This window comes from Salmo salar, chromosome 13 (assembly GCF_965601325.2).
Source record: "Salmo salar chromosome 13, fSalSal1, whole genome shotgun sequence".
Lineage (NCBI taxonomy): Eukaryota > Metazoa > Chordata > Actinopteri > Salmoniformes > Salmonidae > Salmo > Salmo salar.
This window is the reverse complement of record NC_138303.1, coordinates 39908094-39925386: the sequence shown is the minus strand read 5'-3', so window position 1 is coordinate 39925386 and position 17293 is coordinate 39908094. Positions and strand designations below refer to the sequence as shown.

General features: G+C 44.5%; 1 protein-coding gene across 2 annotated transcripts in view; it reads right to left on the bottom strand.

Annotated features, from left to right (window-relative positions):
• Nucleotides 1-9589, bottom strand: part of LOC106567157 (uncharacterized) — a 37343-nt gene extending 27754 nt beyond the window's left edge. Inside the window, exon 1 of one of the 2 annotated variants that reach the window (XM_014136143.3) lies at nucleotides 9311-9589. In XM_014136143.3, the coding sequence (XP_013991618.1) occupies nucleotides 9311-9554 (244 nt within the window). In that variant the 5' untranslated portion in view covers nucleotides 9555-9589. The remainder of the gene's footprint in view (nucleotides 1-9310) is intronic. The other variant, XM_014136142.3, reaches the window with a different exon arrangement.
• Between the last annotated feature and the right edge of the window lie 7704 nt (nucleotides 9590-17293).

Sequence of the window (17293 nt, the reverse complement as noted above, 5' to 3'; positions counted from 1 at the left end):
GAGGCTGAAAAGGGATCCCATTCCTACTAGTCAGCAAGTCAACCAAGTCCATATGTACTGGTCACTGTGGGGACGACTCCTTGAAACATAGAATATTACAGTTCAAGTCCCGTTGATAGGATAGTCTCGAACAAGTTCAAATCAGCATAAAAAAACAATAGCAGAATTGGTCAGCAGCCTGTAAAACGACTGCTATCCACTGCGGCAGCATCTTAGTGTTTTTAGCGACAGACGGTGGAATGTTATGATCCATGCACATCCTTGGACAGGATATGGCTCTCACGGCACGCGGCATGCTGAGACTTCACTAAGCCTCAGAGGTGAGTATGCTGGGGCCATCGACAATACCCAGCAGGCCTCCCATAGACACACACACAGCAGGTTCACCAATTACCCCATAACGACAGAGAGCCATCACTCATAGGCTACATGTAAGTTTCTATACTGCCACAGGAATATTTCTATATATTGTGACTGTCACAAGTTTGTTGTGAACTATGCCAAGAATCGATTTCCATAAATCTGCTTTTGAAATCCATTCTAGGGCAAAAAGGCCTGAATGTGGATGAGGCTTTGTTATAAGCTTAATAAATGGGCATGGTGTTTTTCCAGCACTAACAACGCTCTCATCAAAATAGTTTGGGCAGGCAGCCCCTCCGTAACTTAAGCCTCTGTTTCCTAAATAGTCCATTCATCTCATTACTGAAGGATAGGGCTGGGCCGGCTCCTCGCTCCTCTACACCAAAGTTGCATCCCAAGTGGCAACCTATTCCCTACATAGTGTACTACTTTTTACCAAGGCCCATAGAGCTCCAGTCAAAAGTAGTGTATTATGTAGGGAATAGGGTGCCATTTGGGATATAGACCAAATACCAGCTGCTCTGACAGGCCTGTTCCTCGCCTCACAGCTCCCACTGTCAGAACCAAAGCTGCCTGGGCTGTTACTGTTGCTGAGTGCAGATTTTGCTGGATGAGTTCCCACAGCTTTTTGACATCAGAGTGGGAAGAGAATGGGGAGAGGCTGTGTTTAGGATATCTACATTTATAGTCCTCCTCCACTGGCTGGCTTTGTGCAGTGGTTTAGGGTGTGAAGAATAAAATACTGACTGGTTAAAACGCCCTGATTACCCCGCAGAGACCTTCCCAGACACCAGGGCCCCTACACAGACAGACAGACAGACAGACAGACAGACAGACAGACAGACAGACAGACAGACAGACAGACAGACAGACAGACAGACAGACAGACAGACAGACAGACAGACAGACAGACAGACAGACAGACAGACAGACAGACAGACAGACAGACAGACAGACAGACAGACAGACAGACAGACAGACAGAGTGCCATTGAAAGCAGGAACAGGATGTAATCTTATGTTTTCAAATTAGCCAGCAGCATAAAGGGCCCCAACGAGTTTGTAGCTGAACATTAATTACCAGGAGCAATTACTCTAGCAGTGAAAGGGCCTCAGCCAACCCTCATTAAAAATCCTTTATTTCCCAGGCTAAACAAAACACCCTTGAGAGCCTTGCCTCACTCTGCCTTCTCTTGACAAGCATGTCTTGCCTTAGATGTACACTTGCCATACACTTACTGTTCTTGTAAACCCACTGTGGTTTTCTATTCTGACAATCTGTCACATCAAATGACCATGTGCTAAATTTGTGATAAGGTTTCAACACAGAGGCTGAGCTCATGTAAGCATTGGCGAAAGACACACAGACACAGCATGAGTCCATGTCGATGTTTTGAAATGTCCCCTAATTTCATGGTTGTTCATTAGATTCACTGACTTTAGTGTGGAGGAGTTTTGTCTAGAAGCTCCCAAAATGTTTCTGCTCTCTAGCAGGTTGCGGTGGTGAGTTGAAATGAAAGAGAACTTGGCAGAGAGGAGAATGTTGTTGCTCCTTGGTATAATCCCAAATGGCACCATAATTCCATATGTAGTGGAATAATTTTGACCAGGGCCCATAGGGCTCTGTTAAAAAGTAGTGCACAATGTTGGGAAGAGGGTGGTATTTGGGATGCAGATTTTGTTAAAGCCACAACAGCTGTAAAACTGCCAGGGGAATAAGGAACAAAAAGATTGCTGGAAGCAGTCATAATGAGGACAGCAATATTTGAATGGTAACACACCGTCTGTAATTCATTAAGACTGTTTAGCTGGGTAAATATTGTTGCTAGAGTCTACAGTCTTTTGTCTTTGTCCAGTCCCTTGTCCTAAAAAGGTAATTGTCGGCAGTAGTGATTGTGCTTAACCTTGGGTTTGTTGCCTTCGTTTTCGTTTTTTAGAAGCCAATGTCCAAATGGAGATTTTCTGTTGAAGAGAACAGCTCTTTGTTATTGGAGGAGGTCTTTGTTATGGCACGCGTGTTTGTTGATATAGTCCAGAGTTCGAGGAAATCTACTGGACCAAGGGGAGCGGTTGTGTTTGTTTGTGAGAAAATTTCCTGTCGAACCCTCTAGCCAGAAATGACACTGACAAACAAAATTATTTCAACTTCATTTTGACTGGTACATATTCGTTTTTACAAAACCACTGAGGAAACTGCCAGTTAACTGTAATCCAGCTCTAGTCCAAAGAGGACACACACCCAACACCCTGCTCTCACTCGGTCATAAGACCATTATCTGCCAGCCGGTTACGTAAAAAGCCCCACACCCCCCTCTGGATGATGTGAGTCCACCGTTAACCATTCTGACTTGGGACTGATGGAATGCTTGTCAATAGCAGAGGGCCATGAGAAAAAAAGTGGCAATATTCTGCCCTTGTTTATGTTGGCCGGAGAGGTTGTCTGAGACCATTGCAGAGTCAAAGCACGGAGACTTGAAGGGCGCAATCTTATCTCCCCATTGGCAATGGAATGCCTCTCCTTAAACTGAACTTTGTATTTTGTCCGTTAGTTTATATCACAGAAAAGAGATTCAGCACCGATCCCACTCCAACTACTGGTACTCTGGTGTCCAACCGGCTAAAACATCGAGCCATAACTCCTCTTTGTGTTGGTGTTCACTGTGCTGCTTTGGGTGTCCATATTTTTTCCAGGCTTTATGCTTCACGCCACCCTGAATGTCTAGCCGGGCTATCAAAACGTCAATCAAGCGGTTGTCATAGAGACAAAATACTCAGACATGTAAAAGGATGTGGTGTGAGGAGAGCCAAGGATTGGAATTCCCCCAAATGATAGGAATGCACATTGTGTCTGTCCCTCTTCAGCCATTTGGAATGGATGCAAATACTTTGGAATACAATGGCTCACTCTACTGTGCCACAAGCACTGAATTAATGACACATTTAGCGAGCTACTGGAATACTAACCCAACCGTGAAATTAAAACACATTCAAGTGTATTTTCTCTTCTCCATATAGCTTTAAAGGTAGAGCTAGATTCCCCCCTCTCTACAGATGCTAGGACTCCTCACATTCATGTATTCCAAGAGGCGTTGATATGACATCATGCAGCATTTATGACCCGGTCCATTTCAGTGATGCATATTTGAGACTGTGTAGATGCTGAATCAATGAAAGTGCGTAGTTTAAACAGCAGGCTTGGATATGAAGAGAACGCTAGATTACGTTAGAACGTTAGTTTAGCTTAACGCACACTTAACACACCATTGAGTTGATTCAGAGTACAGTTACATGCAGTGGTGATTTGAGCATGTAAATCATGGTGGGGCAAAAAACAAACAAAGTGGGATGCATGCCAGCAAAGACACAACACAACACTAAACAATACATGAATTACACTATAACGGTGACAAACGGTGCCCACAAACTGTTAGGGCCTACATAAAGCTGTCCCAACAGCAGTCCCAACATTTTACCATGAATACACCTGGCTATCAGCGGAGCCTTGTCTGGCAGCGAAACTGTTCATTCAGCCTCATTTACTGCCTTTTAAAAAAACATAGCTGATATGGCTGACTAGCTCAAACAAAATGCGGTTTCTACTGACAATTGAGATGTACAAACTATGGCATAAGGGGACGACAAGCGGATAGAGGCAATCCATCATTTCGATTAAGACATTAATGAGCGAGCCCGGATGGACGTAGTCAATAACAAACCCTAACCCAGCTTACTACACAACATACGCATAGTCTTACTTTCTTAGCTACAGTATGCATATCTCCCTGGCATATTACATCATTTATGCAGCAGCACACAATACATTTTTGACAAGTGGCGCAGTGGTCTAAGGCTCTGCATCTCAGTGCAAGAGGCCTCACTACAGTCTCTGGTTCGAATCCAGGCTGGATCACATCTGGCTGTGATTGGGAGTCCCATAGAGCGGCGCACAATTGACCCAGCGTCGTCTGGGTTTGTCCTGGATAGGCTGTCATTGTAAATAAGAATTTGTTCTTAACTGACTTGCCTAGTTAAATAAAGGTTACATTTAAACAATTTCATCAACGAAAGAGAAAGAGGACGGATTTACAATTCCGAGTTGGATGACCGTTCAAAACGTATTTTCCCAGTCTGAGCTCGTTAGCCACTGTCACCGATTCCTTTCAAACCACTCATTATTGAATTTGCGACTTGTTGTGCAATGTTTATGTCCAATGGCTGATGAGCACCAATACATTTTATCTTGTCGACTTGATTCATGATGACTGCTAGCTAAGATTTTCAAAGTCAATCCAATCAAAGCTACTGTAAATATAACGTGATTTGATGTCATTTTATCTGTGGCCAATGACCTTGAGCCTTCTTGGAAGGGCACTACTAATGTAACTATGGCAGGACCCAAAGGGCTTGAACTTTTGATGTCTACCCTTACTAAGGACTTACACTTGGTGGTGATGTAGTGTCCCCATGAGTGACAGAACACTAAGCCAATCATGGCACAACGCTCCTATTTTCTGCTAGCTTGCCCCACCACCACAGAGAGCACTGAGCTATGCTGAAAAACCTGCATTTTGGAGCTGCCTTACTCAAGAAAACAAGAGAGACCATGTTTGTATGCGGCTTTATTAACTCAATGATATATATTTTTTTTACATTGTTTGCAAATTGATGTGACATGTATTAATGCCAAAATAATAATATATTTTTTTGCTAAAAATGTGGGGCTCAAAACAGTTGGGGTAGAGCCCCACCTGCCCTGAATGACGGGTCGCCACTGGTTACATGCACACAATAATATGATCATTGTGAATATTCAGATTAATATAGTTTTATTTAAATGTTTGCATGCTTTGTAAGAAGAACAATTTCCCTAATAACCCTGTTTACATGGACACATCTGAAATCAGACTACCTGATAGGACTTTGATAAATGCAGGAAAATTGGCAATCAAAATAAAACGTTCTACCACAGCAACCATGCTATTTTTGAGAAGCCTATTCCCCAAAATAACGGACATATAACGTTTGTGTGTGAAAACTATTTTTAAGACGTATATTTGGAGTTTTTCAGAACTCACTTCACTCACGCATAAGAGGGAGGCTTGTGCTGCTGGTGCTGGCACCTGCGTAGTTCAAATACACCGCTGGAACACGATTAAACCATTTACCTGTCCTGATCATCTGAAAGACTGCTCAGAAAATCAGATGTTTTAAATCGGCGTTTTCGATTTCAACTATTATGATTATCGAATTATTAGTGTGTATAAAAAAAGCTTTTTCTTTCGTCATATCCCCACAATGTTCCAACAAGCTAAAGAAACGTTCTGGGAACCTTTACAGAACAGCCCAAATGTGTTCTGTTAAAGTTCTTTTAACATCAGGTGAATGGTTTTTTCACCCTAAAATAAACATTTTAGAATCATCCACACAACTGGACAGTTTTTGTGTTTTGGGAACATATCTTATCCACAACTTAATGAAACATTCTGGGAACCTTAAAAGAATAGATAAAATGTTTTCTAGGAACGTTCTTAGAACATCAGGCAAATATTTGATACAAAAATTCTATAATCATCAGCACGACTTGACAGTTTTTGTGTTACAAGAACATTTGCCGCGACCTAATGAATGTTGTGGGAACGTCCACACAACCAATTTTGGTTGGCTGGGTTGTTGGTCTCAGTGGTTGACACCTCTAAAAAGGTTTGCATTGGCATTCCTGCTGCGACATCTGAGCCCTGCATCCACCACTGGAATGCATGGCCTTCTGTGGTCAGGTGCTTAGGAGCCCTAAGGACTACAGTTACAGAGGACTCCCATCTCAGTTACCCACAGTAAACCTTGAGTCACCATAGCCATGCTGCAACTGCTGCAGATGACGGCCCAACTAACTGTAGCTTCCAACTGTAACTTACCACAGTGGAGCTCCAGTGTCGGGGGGGGGGGGGGGGGGGTCATGTGGTTGACCTCAATGATATCTCCCCAGAGGCAGCAGACATGCATGTTTGTATGAAAGATAAGCCCAGTGGCCTCTGGGAAATGAGTTTATTAGTTTCCAGATATATCCAGAGGCCTGTACTGTAATGGCTCATGTTTGGCTCTTTTGAGTAGAAGCACAAACAAGGTCATTTAATAGAACTCTGGAATCAGCTGCCTCTCCTCCCTGGGTTGATGACATCACTGGCCCTAATTCCACTGTGTCATCGATTAAACCTTATCCACAGAAAATATCCTCCAAGAACAAGACCACAACTGTCCTCTGGACTGATGCTGGATGCATCAACTTACCAAGACATGATAAAAAAAAAACTCCCCAATATAGATACAATGTTAATTCACTGTGAAACATTAAAATAGTATTTCTCTTTGACAATATGTCATTTTCGTGGAACTTAACATCCAACCTATGGAACACAGGGCCTCTCTATAGACTCAATATCTTTACATTTCAACATCAGTACCACCAGCTTCTACAAAACATGCCAATGATCTAGGCCATACACACAGAACTGAATCACCCTGGCAACAATCTACAGCCGTTTATGTTCTAGGTTTGGCAGAGGTTTTTCAAATGTGTTCCAAATGCTGACCATTCATTGGCAAATTCACATAGCGGTGCCTTTGGCACAAGTGTCAACTATGTTGCAGGTGAGTGTGACCAGTGGCGTGTGGTTGGCTGTGTCTGGAATGGGGGAGGAGATAGGGAGGACTTGTGGCAACACCCCTGTGCTATTGATTCTCTAAGTGAAACGCAAGAGCTGAAAAAGAGCTGCTAACCTGAAACGGGAATGGTAACGTTTTACTGAGGTACAGTAATGTTCTGATTCTAACAATTTCACAATATAAACCTAAACAGTTGATAGTTAGTTGAACATCTAACCATTTGTTAGGGTACTCTCCAATGATACAATCAAAAGGAAAAATCACAGTATAACTGTTTTAATGCCAGAAGTAAACCGCATCCTTCATGGCCTATGGGGGGGGGGGGGGGGGGGGGGGCAGTCACTTAATGAACTTCCATTAAAATCTTGTGAATCTAATAACCAGACTGCTGCAATTGGCATGTGTGACGACCCTTCCACTCTGTCTGCCATATTCTTTCTCTTTGCTCTTGTTTTCCTTATTAGGATGTCGGCGGGCGGAGCTGGGAGGGTGGTTAGCGACATGGGACATACCTTGGCCCGGGTGTGTCCCGAGATAAATACACCTTTTCCCCCATTAATTGAGGAGACTCTTTCCATGCAGACACTCTGATAGATTTTGGTTGTAGCATTTTTGTGGCTGTTTTGTTTGATTGCGTTGGCACCTTTCAACACCCCTCATTATCACATTTATACATGCAACCACTCACTTACACTACTGATTACTGACTACACACACCATTGTTAATTCTATTTAGTTTAAGGTGTTAATAAATATATTTTGTTATTCCTTATCTCCACGTTGTCTCCCTTTTTCTTACGAACTTCGAGCCGGTTCGTTACACATGTGCCTTTCTAATGTACCGTGCGTATAGAACATGTTCTTAGGACACGTTCTGGTCCACTTTGGAGTAACATTAAGGCTTTCATCGTTTATTTTCCTCCTCCTGCTTAGTCTGGCATAGTGTTCACAATGTGCCAGAGAACTAATGTTTTACTGTCCCAGTGCCCAGATGAGCCAGTACTAAGCTCTGGAGAAGTCATCCCAGACCAACGCCAGTCCCACCGGTCTCCTCTCCAAGCCGTAACACTATGCAATTATCATCTATATTAACAGACTTAACAGTGTGATTTGGACCAGACTGCTGAACCTTCTACCCTCACCTTCCCAACACGAGGGAAAAAGAGGTCCCCGTTTAAACAGAAATCCCCACCACACATACAGTTTGACGGTTGCCACCACCTAAGGGACGTCCCTTAAGCGACCTATTTTTAAAACCTGCTGAATCAACAGATAATATATGGTCAATTCCCCATCACACACACATCCTGCATCTTCAGAAGACAAGCAGGAATCAGACACAGGATAAGCTTCCTTCTCCTATTAAACTTCTGGACACAGATGGAAAGACCCCCAAACACACTGCAGAGATGCCGATTGAACTCCCAGAAGTTTATTTCCCCATTTAAAAAGATTACATCTGAATAACTTATGCTTAATGGACCTCCATGTTTCAGAAATGAGCAGAGCCCGTTTTGGAAAAAGCTTGCTCTCCACCCATACACACACATGGCAGATAGACCAGCGGTTAGAGCATTGGGCCAGTAACAGAAAGGTTGCTGTTTTGAATACTCGAGCCGACAAAGGTGAAAAAGCTGTCAATGTGCACTTGAGAAAGTCATTTATTCCTAATTTGCTCCAGGGGCGCAGTACTTCTATGGCTGACCCTGTAAAACAACATATTTCACTGCGCCTATCCGGTGTATGTGACAATAAAACATCTTTATGTTCACACACACACAAACCCTTCTCAGGATGTAGTCCCTAATTATTCTCAACGGCAACTTTCCACTCCAGAGCAGTTGCATGAGGTCCCTTTGTCAGCTGGCCACCGTTACAACTTTTCAGCAGCCCTATAACGCTCCAAACTGCTTCATGTCACATAATAACACAAGCATAACTGAACACACTTGTGACAAAACTCACATGCTATTTAAGGTGCTGGAAATGACATCATGGTACATTTGATTGGCACGTTCACATCTTGGCATAAAGTTTAAGTTACGAGTTCATGTTGCATCATCCTACTTGCTCACAAACTCTCTCTCCCTTACTATGCATTTTTTTCATCTTCTAACTCTCTCCTAGCTTCTCAGATTCAGAGAGAAGACAAAGGACTACAAGGTTCCGTTTACTGAGGTGCCATGCTGACAGAGTTCACTTACTGACTCAACCATAGTTTAAGACTGAGCATGTAAGACACAGATAACTTAAGAGCCAGGTGGAGAGGCTTTAAGAGGTGTAGTACTCACTGTGTAGGAGCAGAGTACAGAGAACCACGGCTAGAGCCATCCCTCTCCGGGACCCATTCATTCTTCTCATGGACACAGCCATCCTCCAGTCCTTTGTGAGCCGCTGTGTGTGTGTGTCTGTAGAAGTGTGTGAAAGAGAGTGATGAATGAGTGAATGAGGGCTGGGGGAGTTGCGTGTTTCCTGTGCTCGCGGAGCGGGACAGACTGGCAGGATAAAGCGTGGCTTATGCTCTGCTGGTTTCATATGGCCTCTCTCCTTTGCCCCCTCTCTCTCTATCCCTCCTTCTCAGTCTCCTTCACCACACCCCTTTTCTTACTGGCTGAGTTGAACTCTTCTCATGCAGCTGGACGTTTTCATGTTTGTGTGTGTGTGTGTGTAGAAAGTGATTCAGGGCGTGAGCAGGGCGTAGTAGGTCTGTGTGAGTGGTAATATAATCCGGGTGTGCATCATCACATCTGTCTATTCTGAATTTGTGCGCTGTTGTCTGGAGCAGCAAACCTATCCAGCTATTTCCACAAACCTGGAAAGCTATTGCTGTACTGTGCATTCTTTTAACGATCCCTAAAACCAAGCTTTACGATAGCAGTGAACTAGCACCTCCGCTGTATATTTGGAGTAGACCCCAACATGACTCTCTGTATCTACCCCTAACTGAGACATCCCAGTCAGCCTGTTGGCTCTGGAGGGGCTCGTCTGATCGGTTCTGCTTTGAAGATGCACCTGGTAAACAGGAAGCGATCTCCCCTGGTCTGCCTGCCTGCTTAATATTGTGCTGTATAGCTCAGAGGCCTGTAGCAGTGCATTGCTTCTACTCCGCCTGGGCTTTAAGTTTGTCCCTGGACTGGTGAGTTAGTTATACTGGGATGGGTCATCCACTGAACCCCCCCCCCCCCCCCCCACACACACACACACACACACACACACACACACACACACACACACACACACACACACACACACACACACACACACACACGTCCGGTGCGGCTGCTCACACCCACAGAAATCCCCACACACAAACAAAATCACCCTATACACCCATGCCATATGCAAACACACATGGTGTTTCGCAATCTCATACCCTATCCAAGCAACATTTGGGATCCAGCAGTTTATTTTCTCTCTCTTTGTTAATGCAGCCAGACTGGTGTTTATTGGGGATTGCCTGCAAAATTGCTGGTCAAACAATCGGACCAGATGGGGCTGAATCAAGGCAAGAGCAGGCAAGTGTCGGGGACTGGGACACTCCTGCTAGTCCCTGTGTATGTTCACTTTCTTTAGGGACTGATTGGGGTATGGTAATCCGATCCCTTTACTGACCCTTTCCTCAAGCCCACCCTTTCTATATGCTGAGCAGACTAGGTCGTAGTACACACATTCCTGAATGCACACGCTGTCACGAACCGGCTCAAAGTCCGTAACAAAAAGGGAGACAAGGTGGACATTAGGAATAACAAAAATATATTTAGTAACTGAGGTAACGTAAATACAATTAGCAATGGTGTGTGTAGTCAGTAATCAGTAGTGTAAGAGAGTGGTTGCGTACATAAATGTGATAATGAGGGGTGTTGAAAGGTGCCAAAGCAAACAAACAAAAAGGCCACAACCAAACTCTATCAGTGTGTCTGCATGGAGAGAGTCTCCTCAATGAATGGGGAAGAGGTGTATTTATCCCGGGACACACCCGGGCCAAGGTGTGTCCCATGTCGCTGACGACCCTCCCAGTTCCGCCCGCCGACAAAAAACAAGAGCAAAGAGAAAGAATACGGTAGACAGAGTGGAAGGGTCATCACCCCCCCCCCCCCCCCCCCCCATAAAACCAGTGACCAAGAAGGACCCCGGAACACCGTACCAGTCACACATAAACAAATACTACCCTGGATCCTAGTAATTGACACAGCCTGCGTCCCAAATTGACCCAGCCTGCGTCCTAAATTGACCCAGCCTGCGTCCCAAATTGATAAGGGGGTATGTGTTCACACTTCCACTTGCCCCAGCCAACCTGGTCCTCCCCAGACCTCAGCAACCTTTGCGCTCTGGAAACAACCTTTAAGTGGAAAGAAGAAAACGAGACCAGAAGAGAACAGACAGGAGCGACAGAACAGGACAATACCAAACAAAATAAACAGTGGTCAGTCACGTAGACATTCAGGAACAGGGCGCACGAGAGAGCGAGTCAGCATCAAGCTCCAACAAAAAGAACGTCTCAGAGTCCTTCTCATTACATTTTGGCAACATACGTAAGTTTCCAACAATATCAAATGAGTCCGGGGCACGACCAAGAGAGGAGCGTCCCCTAGGTAAATCTGGGTCACCTTCCCAGAGCAAACTCTCCCCTGAGAGCTTTCCTTCCCTAACCAACTGTAGCCGCTCTTGTTGCAGCTTGATTTTAGCACGCTCCAAATCCTGTTTAAATTCCAATTCCTTTTCATACTTTACCCGATCATACTCTAGCTGTAACAGAAGCAGTTCTTTCTGCTGTTCAAAAAGAAGACTACTATTGCTAACAGATGGAGCAGCCATTGTAACGAAACGGGGAGACGGCGAGTCCTCGGCAGAGGCTGCCCCATTGGTAACTTCAACAATACCACTCTCCATCAGATTGGCTTTCAATATCAACCTAACAATTTTTTGGGACATTTATCACTAATTTCAACCTTGTAGTGTTCAGCGGTATTCAACAGCTGTTCTTTAGTACATAATTCTAACAGTTCCTCTGATGGAAAGTGAATGAACTCGTCTACATTAGATGCCATAGTCACAAGTAAATACCCAAAAAATTATCTCGCTTTTCCCCTCTGCTGAGCACACCAAACCACAACCAGAGAAATGTCAATCATACTGGGCACTACAGAAGAGAGATGAGATATATATGGAGCTTCCCCAAAACCTAGAGTAACTCAACCCTAGTCTTCATGCGGATTTGCGGTGGGTAATTATGCACTGTAGCCCGCTGGCAAGGAAATAAACCACCCAGCATGCTGGCAGATTCCCCCAAGCCACGGATGTGCCCCCGAGACACCTGCTCAATCCACAAGCACAACACAAAAACAACAAACAAAATAACCATGGCCAACATATTCCAAAGTGAAACACGTCGCTAAGCCTAACAGGGGAAAAAGGCTATAGCTCCAGGTAGCAAGTGTCACTACCCTACTCAAATCTCCTACTCAGGTACACAGCCGACTGTACTCACCTCCTCGGACCGATGTCCAAACAGCGAGTAGAACAAGAGTCTCCAGCCTGGGCAGGGGCCTGGAAACTAACCAATGTACTCTCTCCAACGCAGCACACAACCAACTATCCACCGCAGTGGCAAGTTTACCAAACAAACAAAGGCTACCAATACTAGGCACCAAACATTACAACTCAAACAAGCTGTAACAAAAGATGCAAACAAAGCACCTACAGAGTTTAACTCCACGTTTTCTCCCAAACACAACACACATACTAGTAAGCCAAACGACACTAGTATTAGTCCTTCATAATGCAACAAAGTGCTATACGCCAAAATGTCTAGGAACCAACCTTATGATCCCGGACGAGCCCCCACTTGTCACGAACCGGCTTAAATCCGTAACAAAAAGGGAGGTAACGTAAATACAATTAACAATGGTGTGTGTAGTCGGTAATCAGTAGTGTAAGAGAGTGGTTGCGTACATAAATGTGATAATGAGGGGTGTTGAAAGGTGCCAAAGCAAACAAGCAAACAAACAAAAAGGCCCCAACCAAACTCTATCAGTGTGTCTGCGTGAAGAGAGTCTCCTCAATGAATGGGGAAAAGGTGTATTTATCCCGGGACACACCCGGGCCCAGGTGTGTCCCATGTCGCTGACCACCCTCCCAGCTCCGCGCGCCCGACATCTTAATAAGGAAAAGAAGAGCAAAGAGAAAGAATACGGCAGACAGAGTGGGAGGGTCGTCACAACGCGCACACACACACACGCACACACACCGGCCCCCAGCCAGGAGCACCCATCACCGTGGCAGCAGGCACGGTAGTTTTCCCAGCAGTCAGAATCAAAGCGAAGGCTTTCCTGACCTTGTGATTGTGGCTGCTGAGAGGGGCAGTGGGTTATGGGGATTTCTCTGCTGTAAATCTCTTCACTAACAGGAGACCCTGACCAGAGTCGTGCCTTTTACTGAGGAGTGGCTTCCGTCTGCCCACTCTACCATAAAGACCTGATTGATGGAGTGCTGCAGAGATGGTTGTCCTTCTGGAAAGTTCTCCCATCTCCACAGGGGAACTCTAGAGCTCTGTCTTGGTCGCCTCCCTGACCAAGGCCCTTCTCCCCTGATTGCTCAGTTTGGCCAGGCGGCCAGCTCTAGGAAGAGTCTTGGTGGTTCCAAACTTCCTCCATTTAAGAATAATGGAGGCCACTTTGTTCCTGGGGACCTTCAATGTTGCAGACATTTTTTGGTACCCTTCCCCAGATCTGTGCCTCGACACATTCCTGTCTCGGAGCTCTACGAACAATTCCTTCTATCTCATGGCTTGGTTTTTGCTTAGACATGCACTGTTAAGTGTGGGACCTTATATAGACAGGTGTGTGCCTTTCCAAATCATGTCCAATTAATTGAATTTACCAAATGTGGACTCCAATCAAGTTGTAGAAACATCTCAAGGAAGATCAATGGAAACAGGATGAACCTGAGCTCAATTTCGAGTCTCATAGCAAAGGGTCTGAATACTCATGCAAATAAGAGATTTATGTTTTTGAATTGTAATACATTTGCAAACATTTCTAAAAACCTGTTTTCACTTTGTCATTATGGTGTATTGTGTGTAGATTGATGAGATTGCTGTAATGTAACAATGTGGAAAAAGGGAAGGAGTCTGAATACTTTCCGAATGTGCTGTATGTAGTGGAAAGAGAGACAATTTAATGGACGAGGTGATGGAAGCGCTAAGCCTCAACTCTCCACAGCCAGGGTTCTTACACAATGATGCAGAAGACTGACAGGCTCTGAGCATGTCCAATGTTCTCTGCTGTTTGTCTGTTCACTAATCTCAGGGGCTTGACACTGTATGTGTGTTAAGGCTCTGAAAGGTATAGGCCAATAGAAATGCTCTGTTATGAGTACTGGACAATGGAGAGGCTCCAGACAGTCCAGCTGGCCAATAGCGAGGCCCTGTTCAGCCCAGCCCTGTCCCTAGTGAAGACCGATCAGGGAACCCTGGTTCTGCCAAGACCTGATGCCATTGCTGATACAGAGGGACGACTACGGACTTGTCACACTAGCGTCATCTCGGTGACTGTCAGGGGAGACAGAGACAAACAGGAAGGTAGGAAAGACCCTGTAGCCTTCGCAATAACCATGGTATTACATTATGTTCCTGGAAGGCAGCACTGCATTTTAATGTAAACATCACCTAAATGTATTCTAAAAAGTGTATGTTACCTAATTATTATTGTAGCCCAAACAGTGTTGACCACTTGACCTGGCTCCTGTCAATATGTTGCAATATAGTCCAGGTGATTTGTTCTCTCAATCTACATCCATTAATTTCTGATATGCATGACCTGCTTGTTTTATTGATTTGGAGTAGGCTGTAATGTACTTCCCAAAACAGGGAAGAGTAGAGCCAAGTTCCTTTGCTTCTATGTTCTCCTCTCCCTACAGATGTTCCGATTTAATAAAGCTTGTCTCAGGAGAGTGCATACTTTTAATGTTCATAAAACCAACCCAGAGAGCCCCGCCAGTACACACACACACACACACACACACACACACACACACACACACACACACACACACACACACACACACACACACACACACACACACACACACACACACACACACACACACAGCGAGAGAGAGACAGGCAGTGTGTTACACCCCAGCCCTGCACGTACACCAGCAGTCCAGCAAAAAATAATAACAACATCTCCAATGACGATAAACCAAACAGCTAACACATCTGTACAGCTTAAATTCTATGAAGCACCACACAAAAAAACAAGACATGTTAAATTGGAAAAACAAGCACAACAACTTAGATAAAACAAACATGCTTCTACTCAGAACTCTCTCAATTGCTTCTATAGAGTTGGCCAATTTTAGCATCAGTGTGAGTTTGACTGCCTCATCGTTTTGGACCTCTCACCTTCACTCTCCATCCATCCTTCTCAATAACTCATCATCTCGACTTCTCTCCCTCCCTTCCTCCCTCCTTCCCTGTAGTGCAGGGCCAGAGCCAGGGGAGAGAGAAAGAGTAGCGGAGAGTCTCAGAACAACCACTAATTGGCGGTGATTTGATGGCTGGGCAGGCTTCTTGAAGTGATTTATGTGTAGGGTAAAAAAGAAAAGGTTCTCTGGGTCTCACAGAGGACCTGAACTATGGGGTTAACTTCTACAGAAGAACAGGAAAGCATAGAACAAAATGGAGGAATAAAGAAATGATGAAAAAAAGAGAGCGACATGAAAAGATAAACATGAGTATGTGCTTATACCCTGGTCAGCGCAAAAGAATGTGGTTTTAGTCATACCCTTTGTCTTGAATTACTACACATGTCCATCTACCTTTATATCATATACCAATACAGTTAGATTTGATTATGCACATGCAGTATAAGCGTACATGCAGTAGAAAAAGGCATTTGTGTGGAATCAAATAAAAACTTTATTTGTCATATGCACTGAATACAAGGCACCGAATGCACCGAATACAAATACAGTGTAGACTTTACCTTGAAATGCTTACTTACAAGCCCAGAACGAACTGAATGCATTGGTTTTGGAGGAAACTAGTACAGCGACAGTATCGAGTACAATACTTCCACTTCAGTTTCATCCTGTGAGTTACTAGAGAAAGAGAGGGAGATGGCTGTAACTGACTCCACTTTGGCCGTGTTGCCAGATCAGGCTTGTGGGATTAATTAATTAAGCAGCGCCCAGATGGCTCTGATTATTCTACTGCTGGATGGATCCATTCATCTTTGGAGCCCTTCCACTACAATTACGTAAGTCATACTGTCCATCAGTTAGTCAATAGTTAATTCGGCAGCCCTGTGTTAAAAGGGCGAGTCCACGTTAAGAGTGATGCAGAGACTCATGTTTCTTGCATTAAAATGTATATGTCTAACAAACACCAATGATTGCAAAGTTAAACAAACCATACAACTCTATGCACGAGGATCATTTGACAAAAACACATTTACTTGAACAGTGCAGATGAAGTTTAGTAACAGAATGACAGCAGAAACAGAACGAGCTGTCATTCTGTTACCACTGTTCAAGTAAATGTTTGTAAACTTTTCTGTGGAAATTGTTCAAATGAGTTATATGGTTGGCTTAACTTTGCAATCACTGGTTTTTGAAATCCTAGAAAAAGTAGACATTTGTCACTCAGAAATGACCTTGGTCTGTTTGTTACGGGCTCTTACGAGCTCCTGCAGTCTTGTGTTTGTGTCATTTCTCAGTGTGTGTCCTCCAGGCCTACCCAGATGGCAGCAGCAAAGAGAAGCATCACGCGGCTATCGCTGAGGCCTTGGCTGGGGAGGTCAGCGTAGTGCCACCCTCCCATCTCATGGCCCTGCTGGGAAAGGTTACATGCTCCCATACACCTGGGCACCCATAGGGTCTTTTTCACATTAATTCGGCACATAGTCTGATCTGCGACCAGGCTTATTATTCTGTTGCAGCAGCTTGATTTCTCCCATTTGAGACGGCTGATTAGCATTTTAACCTCTTCCCGCTGTCCCTAAAATGGCAGTATCACCAGCGTCTCCTGACCCCAGGCATAACAACTGACTTATTCAGGTGCAAGGCTGCCGTGAAGGATGTGGAGGAGGAACGCTTCCTCACACAGCTCAGACATATTGCATATGTATGTATGTGTGAGTGTGACGCAGGATAACGTCATGATGATGGACGACAGTGCTGTTTATGTGTTCCAGCAGGGGGACAGATGCTGGCCACAGGGGCCCAGCACAGAAAACTATAAAAATGTCTGTACTGACATTATGGGAGTGTCA